This window comes from Oncorhynchus masou, chromosome 13, assembly GCF_036934945.1.
Source record: "Oncorhynchus masou masou isolate Uvic2021 chromosome 13, UVic_Omas_1.1, whole genome shotgun sequence".
In the NCBI taxonomy this organism is placed as follows: domain Eukaryota; kingdom Metazoa; phylum Chordata; class Actinopteri; order Salmoniformes; family Salmonidae; genus Oncorhynchus; species Oncorhynchus masou.
In genome coordinates, this window is record NC_088224.1 from 20,171,072 (window position 1) to 20,186,033 (window position 14,962).

The following is a 14,962-nucleotide window of genomic DNA, read 5'->3' on the forward strand; positions in this document are numbered from 1 at the left end:
CATCTGACTGACGCAGCATATTGACATCTGACTGACGCAGCATATTGACATCTGACTGACGCAGCATATTGACGTCTGACTGACGCAGCATATTGACGTCTGACTGACGCAGCATATTGACGTCTGACTGACGCAGCATATTGACATCTGACTGACGCAGCATATTGACGTCTGACTGACGCAGCATATTGACATCTGACTGACGCAGCATATTGACATCTGACTGACGCAGCATATTGACGTCTGACTGACACAGCATATTGACGCCTGACTGACGCAGCATATTGACATCTGACTGACGCAGCATATTGACATCTGACTGACGCAGCATATTGATGTCTGACTGACGCAGCATATTGACATCTGACTGACGCAGCATATTGATGTCTGACTGACGCAGCATATTAACATCTGACTGACGCAGCATATTGACATCTGACTGATGCAGCATATTGACATCTGACTGACGCAGCATATTGACGTCTGACTGACGCAGCATATTGACGTCTGACTGACACAGCATATTGACGTCTGACTGACGCAGCATATTAACATCTGACTGACACAGCATATTAACATCTGACTGACACAGCATATTGACGTCTGACTGACGCAGCATATTGACGTCTGACTGACGCAGCATATTGACATCTGACTGACGCAGCATATTGACATCTGACTGACGCAGCATATTGACATCTGACTGACGCAGCATATTGACATCTGACTGACGCAGCATATTGACATCTGACTGACGCAGCATATTGATGTCTGACTGACACAGCATATTGACATCTGACTGACACAGCATATTGATGTCTGACTGACGCAGCATATTGACGTCTGACTGACGCAGCATATTGACGTCTGACTGACGCAGCATATTGACATCTGACTGACGCAGCATATTGACATCTGACTGACGCAGCATATTGACATCTGACTGACGCAGCATATTGACATCTGACTGACGCAGCATATTGATGTCTGACTGACGCAGCATATTGACGTCTGACTGACGCAGCATATTGACGTCTGACTGACGCAGCATATTGACATCTGACTGACGCAGCATATTGATGTCTGACTGACACATCATATTAACATCTGACTGACACAGCATATTAACATCTGACTGACGCAGCATATTGACGTCTGACTGACGCAGCATATTGACATCTGACTGACGCAGCATATTGACATCTGACTGACGCAGCATATTGACATATGACTGACACAGCATATTGACGTCTGACTGACGCCGCATATTGACGTCTGACTGACGCCGCATATTGACATCTGACTGACGCAGCATATTGACATCTGACTGACGCAGCATATTGACGTCTGACTGACGCAGCATATTGACATCTGACTGACGCAGCATATTGACATCTGACTGACGCAGCATATTGACGTCTGACTGACGCAGCATATTGACATCTGACTGACGCAGCATATTGACGTCTGACTGACGCAGCACATTGACATCTGACTGACGCAGCATATTGACATCTGACTGACGCAGCATATTGATGTCTGACTGACGCAGCATATTGATGTCTGACTGACGCAGCATATTGACGTCTAACTGACGCAGCATATTAACATCTGACTGACGCAGCATATTGACGTCTGACTGACGCAGCATATTGACGTCTGACTGACGCAGCATATTGACATCTGACTGACGCAGCATATTGATGTCTGACTGACGCAGCATATTGACATCTGACTGATGCAGCATATTGACGTCTGACTGACGCAGCTTATTTTGACGTCTGACTGACGCAGCATATTGACATCTGACTGACGCAGCATATTGATGTCTGACTGACGCAGCATATTGATGTCTGACTGACGCAGCATATTGACGTCTGACTGACGCAGCATATTGACATCTGACTGACGCAGCATATTGATGTCTGACTGACGCAGCATATTGATGTCTGACTGACGCAGCATATTGACGTCTGACTGACGCAGTATATTGATGTCTGACTGACGCAGCATATTGACATCTGACTGACGCAGCATATTGATGTCTGACTGACGCAGCATATTGATGTCTGACTGATGGTTAATGCCCCAAAAAACTCTGACTGTTTCGTCACATTTACACCACAGTGGGCTGGAAATATGATGACATTGCTAAAGTGGCTATCATTTTCATGTCGTCAAATTTATTTAGAGAAATTACAATGTTGCCATGAGCTACAGCAGTAAGGTTTGTCAGAAAGAGCTAGCAATGATAATGTTAGTGCTCCCCTCAATCTTAGCTAGCTACAGTAGCTAAAGTTATACTGCATCTAAAGTCCATCTGAAGACATCATGACAACGGCAAAAGCGTCTCCTACAAATCATTTGCCTCCTTTTGAAATGTCAATGTGCTTTCAAACCACAGTAATGCATTTTAGACTATATCATCCTCAGCACCCATTGAGACTGCATTGAGTAGAACGCTCAGCTGGGCATCAATCCTAAAAGAAATGTTCTAAACAGTATTGTGATCAACCCTTGAATACGCTTCCCAACCTCTATCTTGTTTCCCTCTCTTTCTTTCTCTCCTATCTGTCTGTTTTACTCCATGGTTCACCCTATTTCTGTGGCTTTTAATGGAGGAGATCAAATCCATAATGTAAATAGCTCACTACATACTATCCCTGTGAGAGTGGGACCAGAGGGAAGGCAGACTAAACTCCACAATCAACTCCCATTGATACTGATTGTAGGCTTCTCTCCTCTCCTCTCAACTCTCCCCTCCCTACTCTCCCTGGTCTCTTTCTCTCAATTCCCTCTCCTCCCCCTCTCCCTGGTCTCTCTCTCTCCCTCCTCTCCTCCACCCCCCCCTCCCTGGTCTCTCGCCCTCCTCTCCTCCACCCCCCCCTCCCTGGTCTCTCTCCCTCCTCTCCTCCACCCCCCCCCCCCTGGTCTCTTGCCCTCCTTTCCCTCTCCCTGGCATCTCTCTCTCCCTCCTCTCCTCCACCCCCCTCCCTGGTCTCTCGCCCTCCTTTCCCTCTCCCTGGTCTCTCTCCCTCTTCCTCTCCCTGGTCTCTCCAGCTGTTGGAAGTAAACACGATTAACCGGCGATCCCTGGCTCCACTGTAAACTGCCTATTATGGAAGCAATGCCTCTAAATCCCTCCATCTCTCTCTCTGTCTGTCTATCCCTGCATCCCTCCCTTCATCCCTCCCTCCCTCCCTCTTCTACTAAACATGGTGGTTAATCCTCCTCCCCCTGCCCGCCTTCTCTCTGGCCCAGGATAAGCTGCTCAAGCTGGGCTGCGGATTCTAAGCTTTGCTCCAAGACCCAGACCCTGCCTGGGTGTCTGGATGTGGATGTGTGTGACACTTTGTGTGTTTGGATGGTTCACTGCAACCACATGACAACTGAGTTATGTTAAGTGAGTGAAAGAGTAATACCGATATTATTTGTAGCTACATATGTGGAGACATGCAGCCACGCAAGCAAGCATGAACAGTGCCTGCATTCATGTTGCACACACACACACACACACACACACACACACACACACACACACACACACACACACACACACACACACACACACACACACACACACACACACACACACACACACACACACACACACACACACACACACACACACACACACTCTACATTGCTGAGTTGGGGCAGCTGATAGCAAGGTGAAAGTGTCCTCTCCATTAACCACATTAGCTGGGAAATAAACTCTACACACGGATTTCTAGCTCCAGGGCATCAGCGCTAGGCTAATGGTGTAATGGTCCTGAATGACATATCGCTAACAGCTAAGGACACATTTCAAAAATGTCACCAGGCATTCTTGCCCATTCCACTAGTGACCACATGCTGGGAAAAGAGAAAAGTCAATAGTATTCCATAAAAGGAGAAGGCCAGACAGCACAGAGAGCGGTCTGAGGTTGACGGATCCAGCTTTTAGGTCACGACCATTATGGATATTTCCTGTCCCTATTGGGAACGGCCCTTTTACTTTTGGAAGAATGGGAAAAAGGAACATTCTATATGTTCAGGACCAGGCCAGCTTTGGGGTAAAAAAAAACTAAACAAACTGATGGGTGAAACTAAAGTACACCACCTCAAATCTACCAATAAAACTCTGTTGGTCTTGTGCCTGGCACCAACCACCATACCCCGTTCAAAGGCACCTACTACCATACCCCGTTCAAAGGCACCTACTACCATACCCCGTTCAAAGGCACCTACTACCATACCCCGTTCAAAGGCATCTACTACCATACCCCGTTCAAAGGCATCTACTACCATACCCCTTTCAAAGGCATCTACTACCATACCCCTTTCAAAGGCATCTACTACCATACCCCGTTAAAAGGCACCTACTACCATACCCCATTCAAAGGCACCTACTACCATACCCCATTCAAAGGCAGCTACTACCATACCACGTTCAAAGGCACCTACTACCATACCCCATTCAAAGGCACCTACTACCATACCCCATTCAAAGGCAGCTAATACCATACCCCGCTCAAAGGCACCTGTTACCATACCCCGTTTAAAGGCACCTGCTACCATACCCCGTTCAAAGGCACCTGCTACCATACCCCGTTCAAAGGCACGTACTACCATACCCCGTTCAAAGGCACTTGCCACCATACCCCGTTCAAAGGCACCTGCTACCATAACCCGTTCAAAGGCACTTACTACCATACCCCTTTCAAAGGCACTTGCTACCATACCCCTTTCAAAGGCATCTACTACCATACCCCATTCAAAGGCATCTACTACCATACCCCGTTCAAAGGCATCTACTACCATACCCCGTTCAAAGGTACCTACTACCATACCCTGTTCAAAGGCACCTACTACCATACCCTGTTCAAAGGCATCTACTACCATACCCCGTTCAAAGGCATCTACTACCATACCCCTTTCAAAGGCATCTACTACCATACCCCGTTCAAAGGCACCTACTACCATATCCCGTTCAAAGGCACCTACTACCATACCCCGTTCAAAGGCACCTACTACCATACCCCATTCAAAGGCACCTACTACCATACCCCATTCAAAGGCAGCTACTACCATACCCCGTTCAAACACACCTGTGACCATACCCCGTTTAAAGGCACCTGCTACCATACCCCGTTCAAAGGCACCTGCCACCATACCCCGTTCAAAGGCACCTTCTACCATAACCCGTTCAAAGGCACTTACTACCATACCCCATTCAAAGGCACTTGCTACCATACCCCTTTCAAAGGCATCTACTACCATACCCATTTCAATGGCATCTACTACCATACCCCATTCAAAGGCATCTACTACCATACCCCGTTCAAAGGCATCTACTACCATACCCCGTTCAAAGGCATCTACTACCATACCCCGTTCAAAGGCACCTACTACCATACCCCGTTCAAAGGCACCTACTACCATACCCTGTTCAAAGGCATCTACTACCATACCCCGTTCAAAGGCATCTACTACCATACCCCTTTCAAAGGCATCTCCTACCATACCCCGTTCAAAGGCACCTACTACCATACCCCATTCAAAGGCACCTACTACCATACCCCGTTCAAAGGCACCTGCTACCATACCCCGTTCAAAAGCACCTGCTACCATACCCCATTCAAGGCACCTGCTTCCATACCCCGTTCAAAGGCACCTGCTACCATACCCCGTTCAAAGGCACCTGCTACCATACCCCATTCAAGGCACCCACTACCATACCCCATTCAAGGCACTTCAATATTTTGTCTTGCCCATACAACCACTGAATGGCACACATACACAATGCATGTCTCAATTGTCTCAAGGCTTAAAAATCCTTCTTTAACCTGTCTCCTCCCCTTCATCTACACTGATTGAAGAGTAGATGAAGTGTAGAAGTGTAGTTTATTTAGTAAATTTTTTCGGAACTCTATTTCTTGAACTGCATTGTTGTTTAAGGGCTTGTAAGCATGTCACAGTAAGGTCTACACCTGTTGTATTCAGCGCATGTGACATGGAAAAAGCAGGTCATCTTAATGTTTTGTACACTCAGTGTATATCTTATCAATAAAAGCCTCCCAGATGCGAGGGTTGCATTATACAGACACACACACACACACACACACACACACACACACACACACACACACTGAGAGAGAGACAGAGAGTCAGATGCATTTGTGTGGTAAAGAATAGTGAGATCTGAGATATGCATAGCTGAATACCAGGGCAGTTAACCCCGACAGAGACTGTAGAAAGTAAGTGCTTTTCAAATGTTATCTTCCTCACATAAAGAAACCGCTGCACACACACACACACACACACACACACACACACACACACACACACACACACACACACACACACACACACACACACACACACACACACACACACACACCTTAAGATGTCCTGATATACAATATTTGTCACTTAACCCAGGTCTCTCTCTCTCTCCCCCTCCCTACCCCCCCCCCACCCCTCAGTGGATGCGGGAGACAGAGGGTGTGAGTTGGGATGGCAGCAGAAAGCGAGAGAGGGACAAGTAGGGGGAACAGGAAGATAGAAAGAGCATAGGGAGAGAGAGACTAACTATTTTCACATCGTTACAGCACTGCATTTAGAGATAATATGACATTTAAAATGTCTCTATTATTTTTGAACTTTTGGAACATTTCACTTACTTTGGCAATGTAAACATATGTTTCCCATGCCAATAAATCCCTTTGAATTGAATTAGAGAGAGAGAGAGAGAGAGATGGTTAAGAGAGGGTGACATCACAGAGTGATGGGACAGGCTGGCTAGAAGAAGAGAGCAGGTTAAAGGTCAGTGGATATAGGCGTGTTTAGCTGCTAGAGTTAGGGGTCCTAGCGGGTCCATTAGTAGTGGCACACATAAAGCAGAGGAGAGTGGCTCAATACATTAATCACCGCTAAAAGCCTGCTCTGCTCACGTCATAGCCACGGTCACTGCTCTATTTAGAATCATACAGCAGTTACACACGCTGGAGGCTACAGTAAGCACACACATGCACGCAGACACAAAAGAACACACACCCTTGCTCACACACACACACACACACACACACACACACACACACACACACACACACACACACACACACACACACACACACACACACACACACACACACACACACACACACACACACACACACACACACACACACACACACAACATGCAGACTCATACAGTACCCAGGCATGCCTGTGCATGTTGTCACGGAAATACACAGCTGAACTCATACACCAACCAACACACACAAGCTGGCTTTGAGACACACCTGAACCCTAAATGTCATAGTTCATACTATAAGGAAAGTGGCTCCCAATGTCTCTAATAATGATAGCTGTTTGCTTGCCCAGCCCAACAAGGATAGAGCAGCCATGAACTGAACCAAGATTCCATCTATAAAGCACATTTGAGCTAATCAAAGGATGGAGCATTCTACTATAATGCACTTTTCCTTTACACCCCCTATCGTTCTACTGGTTGGCTTCTTGTTCTTCCCCACGGTCGGACTGAACAGTGACTAAACATTGGTTAGATAATTAGCTAATGAGCTCTGCGCTGTGCTTACCGATGAGCGCAGCCCAGTTCTCCCATAATCAACTAGTGAGCCAACCATCCATATCTTATCTAAACAAACTGGCTTACTTGTTAACCCAATGTGTCCCGCCGTAATGCTAGCGCGTTTTGGACTTCTAATCCCTTTTAACCATTGTGTTTGAGCTACAGACGTGTATTTCTTCTATGTCTGTAGATTCCAACCATTAGTATGTGTGCATAGCGGGGGCTGAGCTACAGTGGTGTTTGTGAGACAAGGGCCGATCCTGAAGGGACCCGGGGCCGGGCCCTTTTTACAAACACATCTGCAGAGTTAGAATGGTTTGAGCTACAAACAACTAAAAGCGATCTATGAAAAGCTGAGACTGTAATATGTTTTGCTCGATGACGTTCACAAGCTACACACGAGTTGTTAGAAGGTGAGGGGTCTTCTGTATAGAAGATTATAGGAAATCCCAGGACATAGTGTCTATAATACTGTAAGGGGTTCTTCTGTATAGAAGATTATAGGAGATCCCAGGACATAGTGTCTATAATACTGTAAGGGGTTCTTCTGTATAGAGGATTATAGGAAATCCCAGGACATAGTGTCTATAATACTGTAAGGGGTTCTTCTACATAGAAGTTAATAGGAAATCCCAGGACATAGTGTCTATAATACTGTAAGGGGTTCTTCTGTATAGAGGATTATAGGAAATCCCAGGACATAGTGTCTATAATGCGCTCACATACTGTAGTTTCTGTCACAAACTCCAAACTGCACACAGTTGTCACTGATTAGTTGGATATTCCTTTCCCAGTGAGCAAATTTCTGTACTTACAGCTTCCATCTAAATTAATTTGTATACTTTTTTTTCTTTGTGAGAACTTGTTTTTACATTGCTATTTGTCAATGAATGCAGCTGTTCATGTCAAATTATGTTGTGTTCTACTTGTGCCCCTGGTTGTCCTGAAAGGAAAATGGTGAAACACGTCATTGTGAGGCTAAATGTAAGCGCTGCACATGCAGATAAATTAAAGTCAGATAAATGAAATGTATTTTTGCTGAGGTCTTGGGACTGGCAGCATCTTTAGTCGTATGATTTCAACAAATCCACTCTCTCAAAAACTCTTAAAGCTGGATTCCTGGCCACAGATAAAGCCTAGTCATAGATTAAAAATCTATTCCAATGGAGATTCTCCATTACATTTTAGAAGACTGTTGTACAGATGTCACAGCTGTATTTATTTCAACTGTATTTCACAGCTGTATTTATTTCAACTGTGACTTATACAGTTGTTTATGTCCTATCTCAAACCTTAAGGATAACAAGTGAATGTCATTCATCTCCCTTTCTGAGTTGACTGTTCAAATCAAAGTAACCCTAAGTCTACCTTGTACATATCCACATGCCAACACCCTAACGCATTAGCTTGTTGGCTCCAATTAGCGTTAGCCCCAGTGCAATCGAGTAGAGCTGGAAATGTGACTCACCGGGTCTTTAGCTTGTTGCGCTAGCACAGCGTAGGTTGAGATCCTGCTGCACAGGCATTTAGTGTGGACGGCGGCAGACGTGAGTGTTTGGCAGCCCTCGGTGTCCCAGTTCTTAGCGCCAGCTTCCCTGGAGATGGGAGAAACACGGACACACACAGTGTGTGAGACACACACACACACACCATCACATTACAGCATACAGATGCACTCAAACAAAAAGTGAGAGAGTGAGAGAGAGAGAGAGAGAGAGAGAGAGAGAGAGCAAGAGAGAGAGAGCGAGAGAGAGAGCGAGAGAGAGCGAGAGAGAGAGAGAGAGAGCGAGAGAGAGAGCGAGAGAGAGAGAGAGAGAGCGAGAGAGAGAGAGAGAGAGCGAGAGAGAGAGCGAGAGAAAGAGAGCAAGAGAGAGAGCGAGAGAGAGAGAGAGAGGCTGGGTACTCATTGACCACATTGAGCTGTATTGTGCTGTAGAGACCACTCTGACAGGGACAGCCAGACCCCCATGAACCCCTAATTTCTTCTCTCCATCCTTTACCCATGTATTCATCCCTCTGTCCTCCATGCCTCCATATACACTTAGAAATGTCCTTGTTTTCCATGAAAATATACATGAAATGAGTTGCAAAATTAATAGGAAATATAGTCAAGAGGTTGACAAGGTTATAAATAATGATTGTAAATTTAAATAATATTTGTGTCCTTCAAACTTTGCTACCGTCAAATAATCTTCCATTTGCAGCAATTACAGCCATGCAGACCTTTGGCATTCTAGTTTTCAATTTGTTGAGATAATCCAAAGAGATTTCACCCCATGCTTCCTGAAGCACCTCCCACAAGTTGGATTGGCTTGATGGGCACTTCTTACGATCAAGCTGCCCCCCACAACAGCTCAAAAGGGTTGAGATCCGGTGACCGTGCTGGCCACTCCATTATAGACAGAATACCAGCTGACTGCTTTTTCCCTAACTAGTTCTGGCATAGTTTGGAGCTGTGCTTTGGGTCATTGTCCTGTTGTAGGGGGAAATTGGCTCTAATTAAGCGGCGTCCGCAGGGTATGGCATGGTATTGCAAAATGGAATGATAGCCTTCCATCTTCAAGATCCCTTTTACCCTGTACAAATCTCCCACTTTACCACCACCAAAGTACTCCCAGACCATCACATTGCCTACACCATGCTTAACAGATGGCGTCAAGCACTCCTCCAACATCTTTCAATTTTTTCTACGTCTCACGAATGTTCTTCTTTGTGTTCTAATTACCTCAAACTTAGATTAGTTTGTCCATAACACTTTTTTCCAATATTCCTCTGTCCAGTGTCTGTGTTCTTTTGCCCATCTTAATATTTTATTTTTCTTGGCCAGTCTGAGATATGGCTTTTTTTTGCAACTCTGCCTAGAAGTCCAGCATCCTGGAGTCGCCTCTTCACTGTTGACGTTGAGACTGGTATTTTATTTATTTCATGAAGCTGCCAGTTGAGGACTTGTGAGGCATCTGTTTCTCAAACTAGACACTCAAATGTACTTCTCCTCTTACTCAGTTGTGCACCGGGGCCTCCCGCTATTCTGGTTAGAGCCAGTTTGCGCTGTTCTGTGAAGGGAGTAGTATAACGTGTTGTATGAGATCTTCAGTTTATTGGCAATTCATCGCATGGAATAGCCTTCATTTCTCAAAACAATAATAGACTGATGAAGTTTCAGAGGAAAGTTCTTTGTTTCTGGCCATTTTGAGCCTGTAATCGAACCCACATGCTCCAGATACTCAACTAGTCTAAAGAAGGCCAGATTTATTGCTTCTTTAATCTTCTTTAACAGTTTTCAACTGTGCAAACATAATTGCAAAAGGGTTTTCTAATGATCAATTAACCTTTTAAAATGATCAACTTGGATTAGCTAACTCAACGTGCCATTGGAACACAGGAGTGATGGTTGCTGATATGGGGCCTCTGTACGCCTATGTAGGTATTCCATTAAATATCAGCCGTTTCCAGCTACAATAGTCATTTACAACATTAACAATGTCTACACTATATTTCTGATAAATTTTATGTTATTTTAATGGACTTTTTTCTTCCAAAAACAAGGACATTTCTAAGTGATCCCAAACATTTGAACGGTAGTGTATATCTCTCATTTAGTAATGGAAAGTGTGATGTGGAGGTCAATCAATGGGAACATTTACATTCTCTAATTGAACTAATGACTAGCCTTACAGCAATCAACACACACCAACCATATGATCTAGCCTGGCTTTACTACAAATGACTGTACACACGTCTGTTGCAGATCTTGTCACGGTTACAGCAGTGATATGAACCTTCATATACATGAGTCACACTAACTGGACTAACCACCACCCTGTCTGTGGCACTTCTGTGAACAGTTATAACACTGAGATGAACCTTTATACAGCTATGTAGAGTGTTGTGTATGCACAGCCCCTGACAATAACTGAACTAATTATCAGTCCCCTCACAGGACCTGATGTATAATTATTGACGGTTTAAACAGTACTGAGTGTACTGTCTCTGTCAGCTATATCACAGCTGAAGAGTTCTCTTCCATCAACTCCTCTGATAGCGCCGCCACCAAACACTGACTGGGAGGCAGAGGAGATAAACAGGACGCAGTGTTCTTGTTTATAAGGGGTTGCTAATAAAGAAGCATTTTCCTAATCAACTTCTATCTATCTTCTTCTAACTTCTAACGTCCCTCATGAGCCCTGCGATGGTGAATGTCCTTCATATTTCTAGTTTGCAGTTGGAAAGTGAGCTGTGAGACAAATCAATTTCCCTCAGCATCTTTTTGATTCAAGAAAACACTTTCCTTCTAAATTATCTTTTAATTCTGAACTAGGTCGAAGCCAACTGTGGAGGGGCCCTAGGGTTGGAAGATCCCCAGCTGTGAGAGCATGGTCTGGGGCCACATGGCATCAGTCTGCAGCCTGGTATGGGACAGATGGATAGGATGCTGTGAAAAAGGGCATTCCACCTGCTAGAGGTTATAATCTGGACGTTGGCATATTCCACTGAGGTTACAGTGCTCCACAGGGAGACACATTGCATGTGCCGAATGCACGCGCGCGCACACACACACACAAACACACACACACAAACACACACCCGCACGCATACACACACACTGCTGGTTTTGTCTCCCCAGTGAGAGGGGGCCCAGACTGACATATAATCAGTGATTATCAGCGGTTGCTGGTCTGATTTTGGACAGGCAGTGTGTGTCTGCCTGTTGTACAACAATGTCATAGACAGATGGGGGATGAATGAGCCATGACCCGTTATGTGGAACATGTCATAGTAGATACATGTTGTAGGTACACATGGGAAGCTATTTGGTAGTGTGCCCCCGAGTGCCTTAAATGAACAGACCCAAAACACACAATTATGCTGAGCAGCGCTTTGAGAGGTAACAGTCTATCAGAAACACTAATCAATCTGTGGAGTTGAGAGTATCATTGATGCAGGTAGAATCTTCCAGTAAGAACAGATATAGAACCAGCTTACATTTCCCAAGTCCTAACTTCAACTCAATGTGTGTGATGCTAAACTGACCTTAGCTGTGTCTAAAGGGAAACTTCCCCCTACTCCACTTTAATAATGCAAATCAACAGACGAATTACCACGTTCAACTTGTTAACTCTCTCTCTGTCTGCCATGTGCAATGCTAACTCCTACAAACTCTGACAGTCTCATGTGAGACGTTTATCTTTGTTTCTCAAATGTCAAATTTCGGAAGTTGTTCCAGACATTACATTTCGAAGTGTTTAAGTTTAAGTTTAGGCATTAAGTTTGAATTTTTAAGGTGAGGGTTAAGGTTACAGTAGGAATTAACTCTGGTGAAGGTAAGACCCAGCTAGCACAGTGGATCTGGGCCGAGTCTGGCTGAGAGTCGGGGAACACGGCTGAGAATCAGACTCGGCCGACGTCATGTGGCCCAAGTATTACTTATGGCTAGGATGTGGGGATTGAGCTCGGGCCGATTCCGGTGAGAGTTATCTGGCCCAAATGTATTACTTGGGGATCAGGCCGATTGTGGCTACTCTCTGGCAGATGATTACACAGGCTGCTTTATGTAATTAACACTTCATTATGTATTCATTTGTCCATATGTTTTCAATGTTTCTGTGATCAAAAAATAACATTTAAATTAAATTATTTCAGAGTCCTGTTTAAGTAATATTTTAGTATTTTGATACTTTGTGCAAGTGGCACAGTGGTTTAAGACACTTCTACAGATGCTGGCTCGATGCCCGTGTCGGCCGCGAACGGGAGACCCATGAGGCGATGCACAATTGGCCCAACGTCATCCGGATTAGGGGAGAGTTTGGCCGGCCGGGATGTCCTTGTCCCATCGTGCTGTAGCGACTCCTGTGGCGGGCCAGGCGCATGCATGCTGACACGGTCATCAGGTGTACGGTGGTTCCTCTGACTCATTGGCTGGGTTGTGTTTCGGGGTGACGCACGGCTCTTGACCTTCGCCGCTCCCGAGGCCGTACGGGAGTTGTAGTGATGGGACATGGATATGACGAAAAGGGGGTAATTTGTATGTATAATAGTCATATTTAAAATGAATACATCTGGTACATTTTTATACATATATTTAAATTTGCATTTGGCTTCTGGGGGGATTCTGGTAAGATGCAAAGTTGTCTGAATTCTAGTAGACAGAAACGGCCTGATGTACTTGGGCTGATTCTGGGCAGTCATTCCCTTCTGATTCCGCGCCGTGTCCGACACCCGATTCTGGGCCAATTTAGTCACTTCTGGCCACCTGGAAGAGGGCCGCTTCTGGGTTGATTCCTCATTGCTAGCTGGGGGGTTAAGGCCTGGGACAGGCTTAAAACAAAAATATCAAAAACGACTTTCTATTACGGGTTTAAACATACAAACTTTGGAATCCGGGGCAGATGCTTATGCCCATCTGCCACAATGCCTTAATAAAACTGAAAACTACTTGAAGTTAACAGTGCTCACGGTTGCCTCTAGTGGCTGGTTTCCATGTCCCGACGTCCTCAGACATTGATTGACGTCGAATACTGACTTGTATCACGGGTGACCTGGCTGAGCTGACTCATACTGATTATTTATACATGTGGAAACACAAATCAGTCCCATTCAAAACCCTATTTTCCCTAACGCCTGACCCTAAACCTAACCCTAACCAGTACTCTTACCCTAACCCTAACAACAAAAACCTAACCTTAACCATAACCATAGACCGAACCCTAGATTCCTACCCTTAAGCTAAAAACTAACCCTTGCTCCTAACTCTAACCCTTAATGTAATTCAAACCATAACACTAATCCTAACCTTAACCCTAAACCCCCTAGAAATAGCATTTGACCACGTGGGGACTAACAAAAATGTCCCCAGTTGGTCAAATTTAGTTTGTTTACTTCTCGTCCCCACAAGAATAGTTAAACACTTCCACACACACACACACGCACACACACACACACACACACACACACACACACACACACACACACACACACACACACACACACACACACACACACACACACACACACACACACACACACACACACACACACACTCTCAACATGAACTATAAACAGAGATGTGTTCACTCATACACACGAGCCAGAATATCAGTACATATTGAGCCATACGGGCCTTATCAGTCTACATGCATAAATAATTATTAGGACAGATGGAGAGAAATGTGTCTTGCTGGGTTATGCATGGTGTCCCAATTTTTACTTGGGTGAGCTTATCACACGCACACACGCACAGATATGAACATATAAACACACATACGCACACTAGCACACACACTTGCCCATAAGCAAAACATGTAATACTCTGTGTATCGTAAGGGGTTTGTGTGTGTGTGTATATGTCTGTGTGTTGTCTGCTGGCTCACAGTGGGGTGTCTGCAGGAT

General features: G+C 45.1%; 1 protein-coding gene across 1 annotated transcript in view; it reads right to left on the minus strand.

The window, feature by feature from the left end:
* LOC135551893 (adhesion G protein-coupled receptor B2-like) overlaps positions 1–14,962 on the minus strand; it is a 528,123-nt gene that overhangs the window by 99,184 nt on the left and 413,977 nt on the right. Inside the window, 1 exon segment of the mRNA XM_064983168.1 lies at positions 9,045–9,171. Coding sequence (XP_064839240.1) covers positions 9,045–9,171 — 127 coding nt within the window.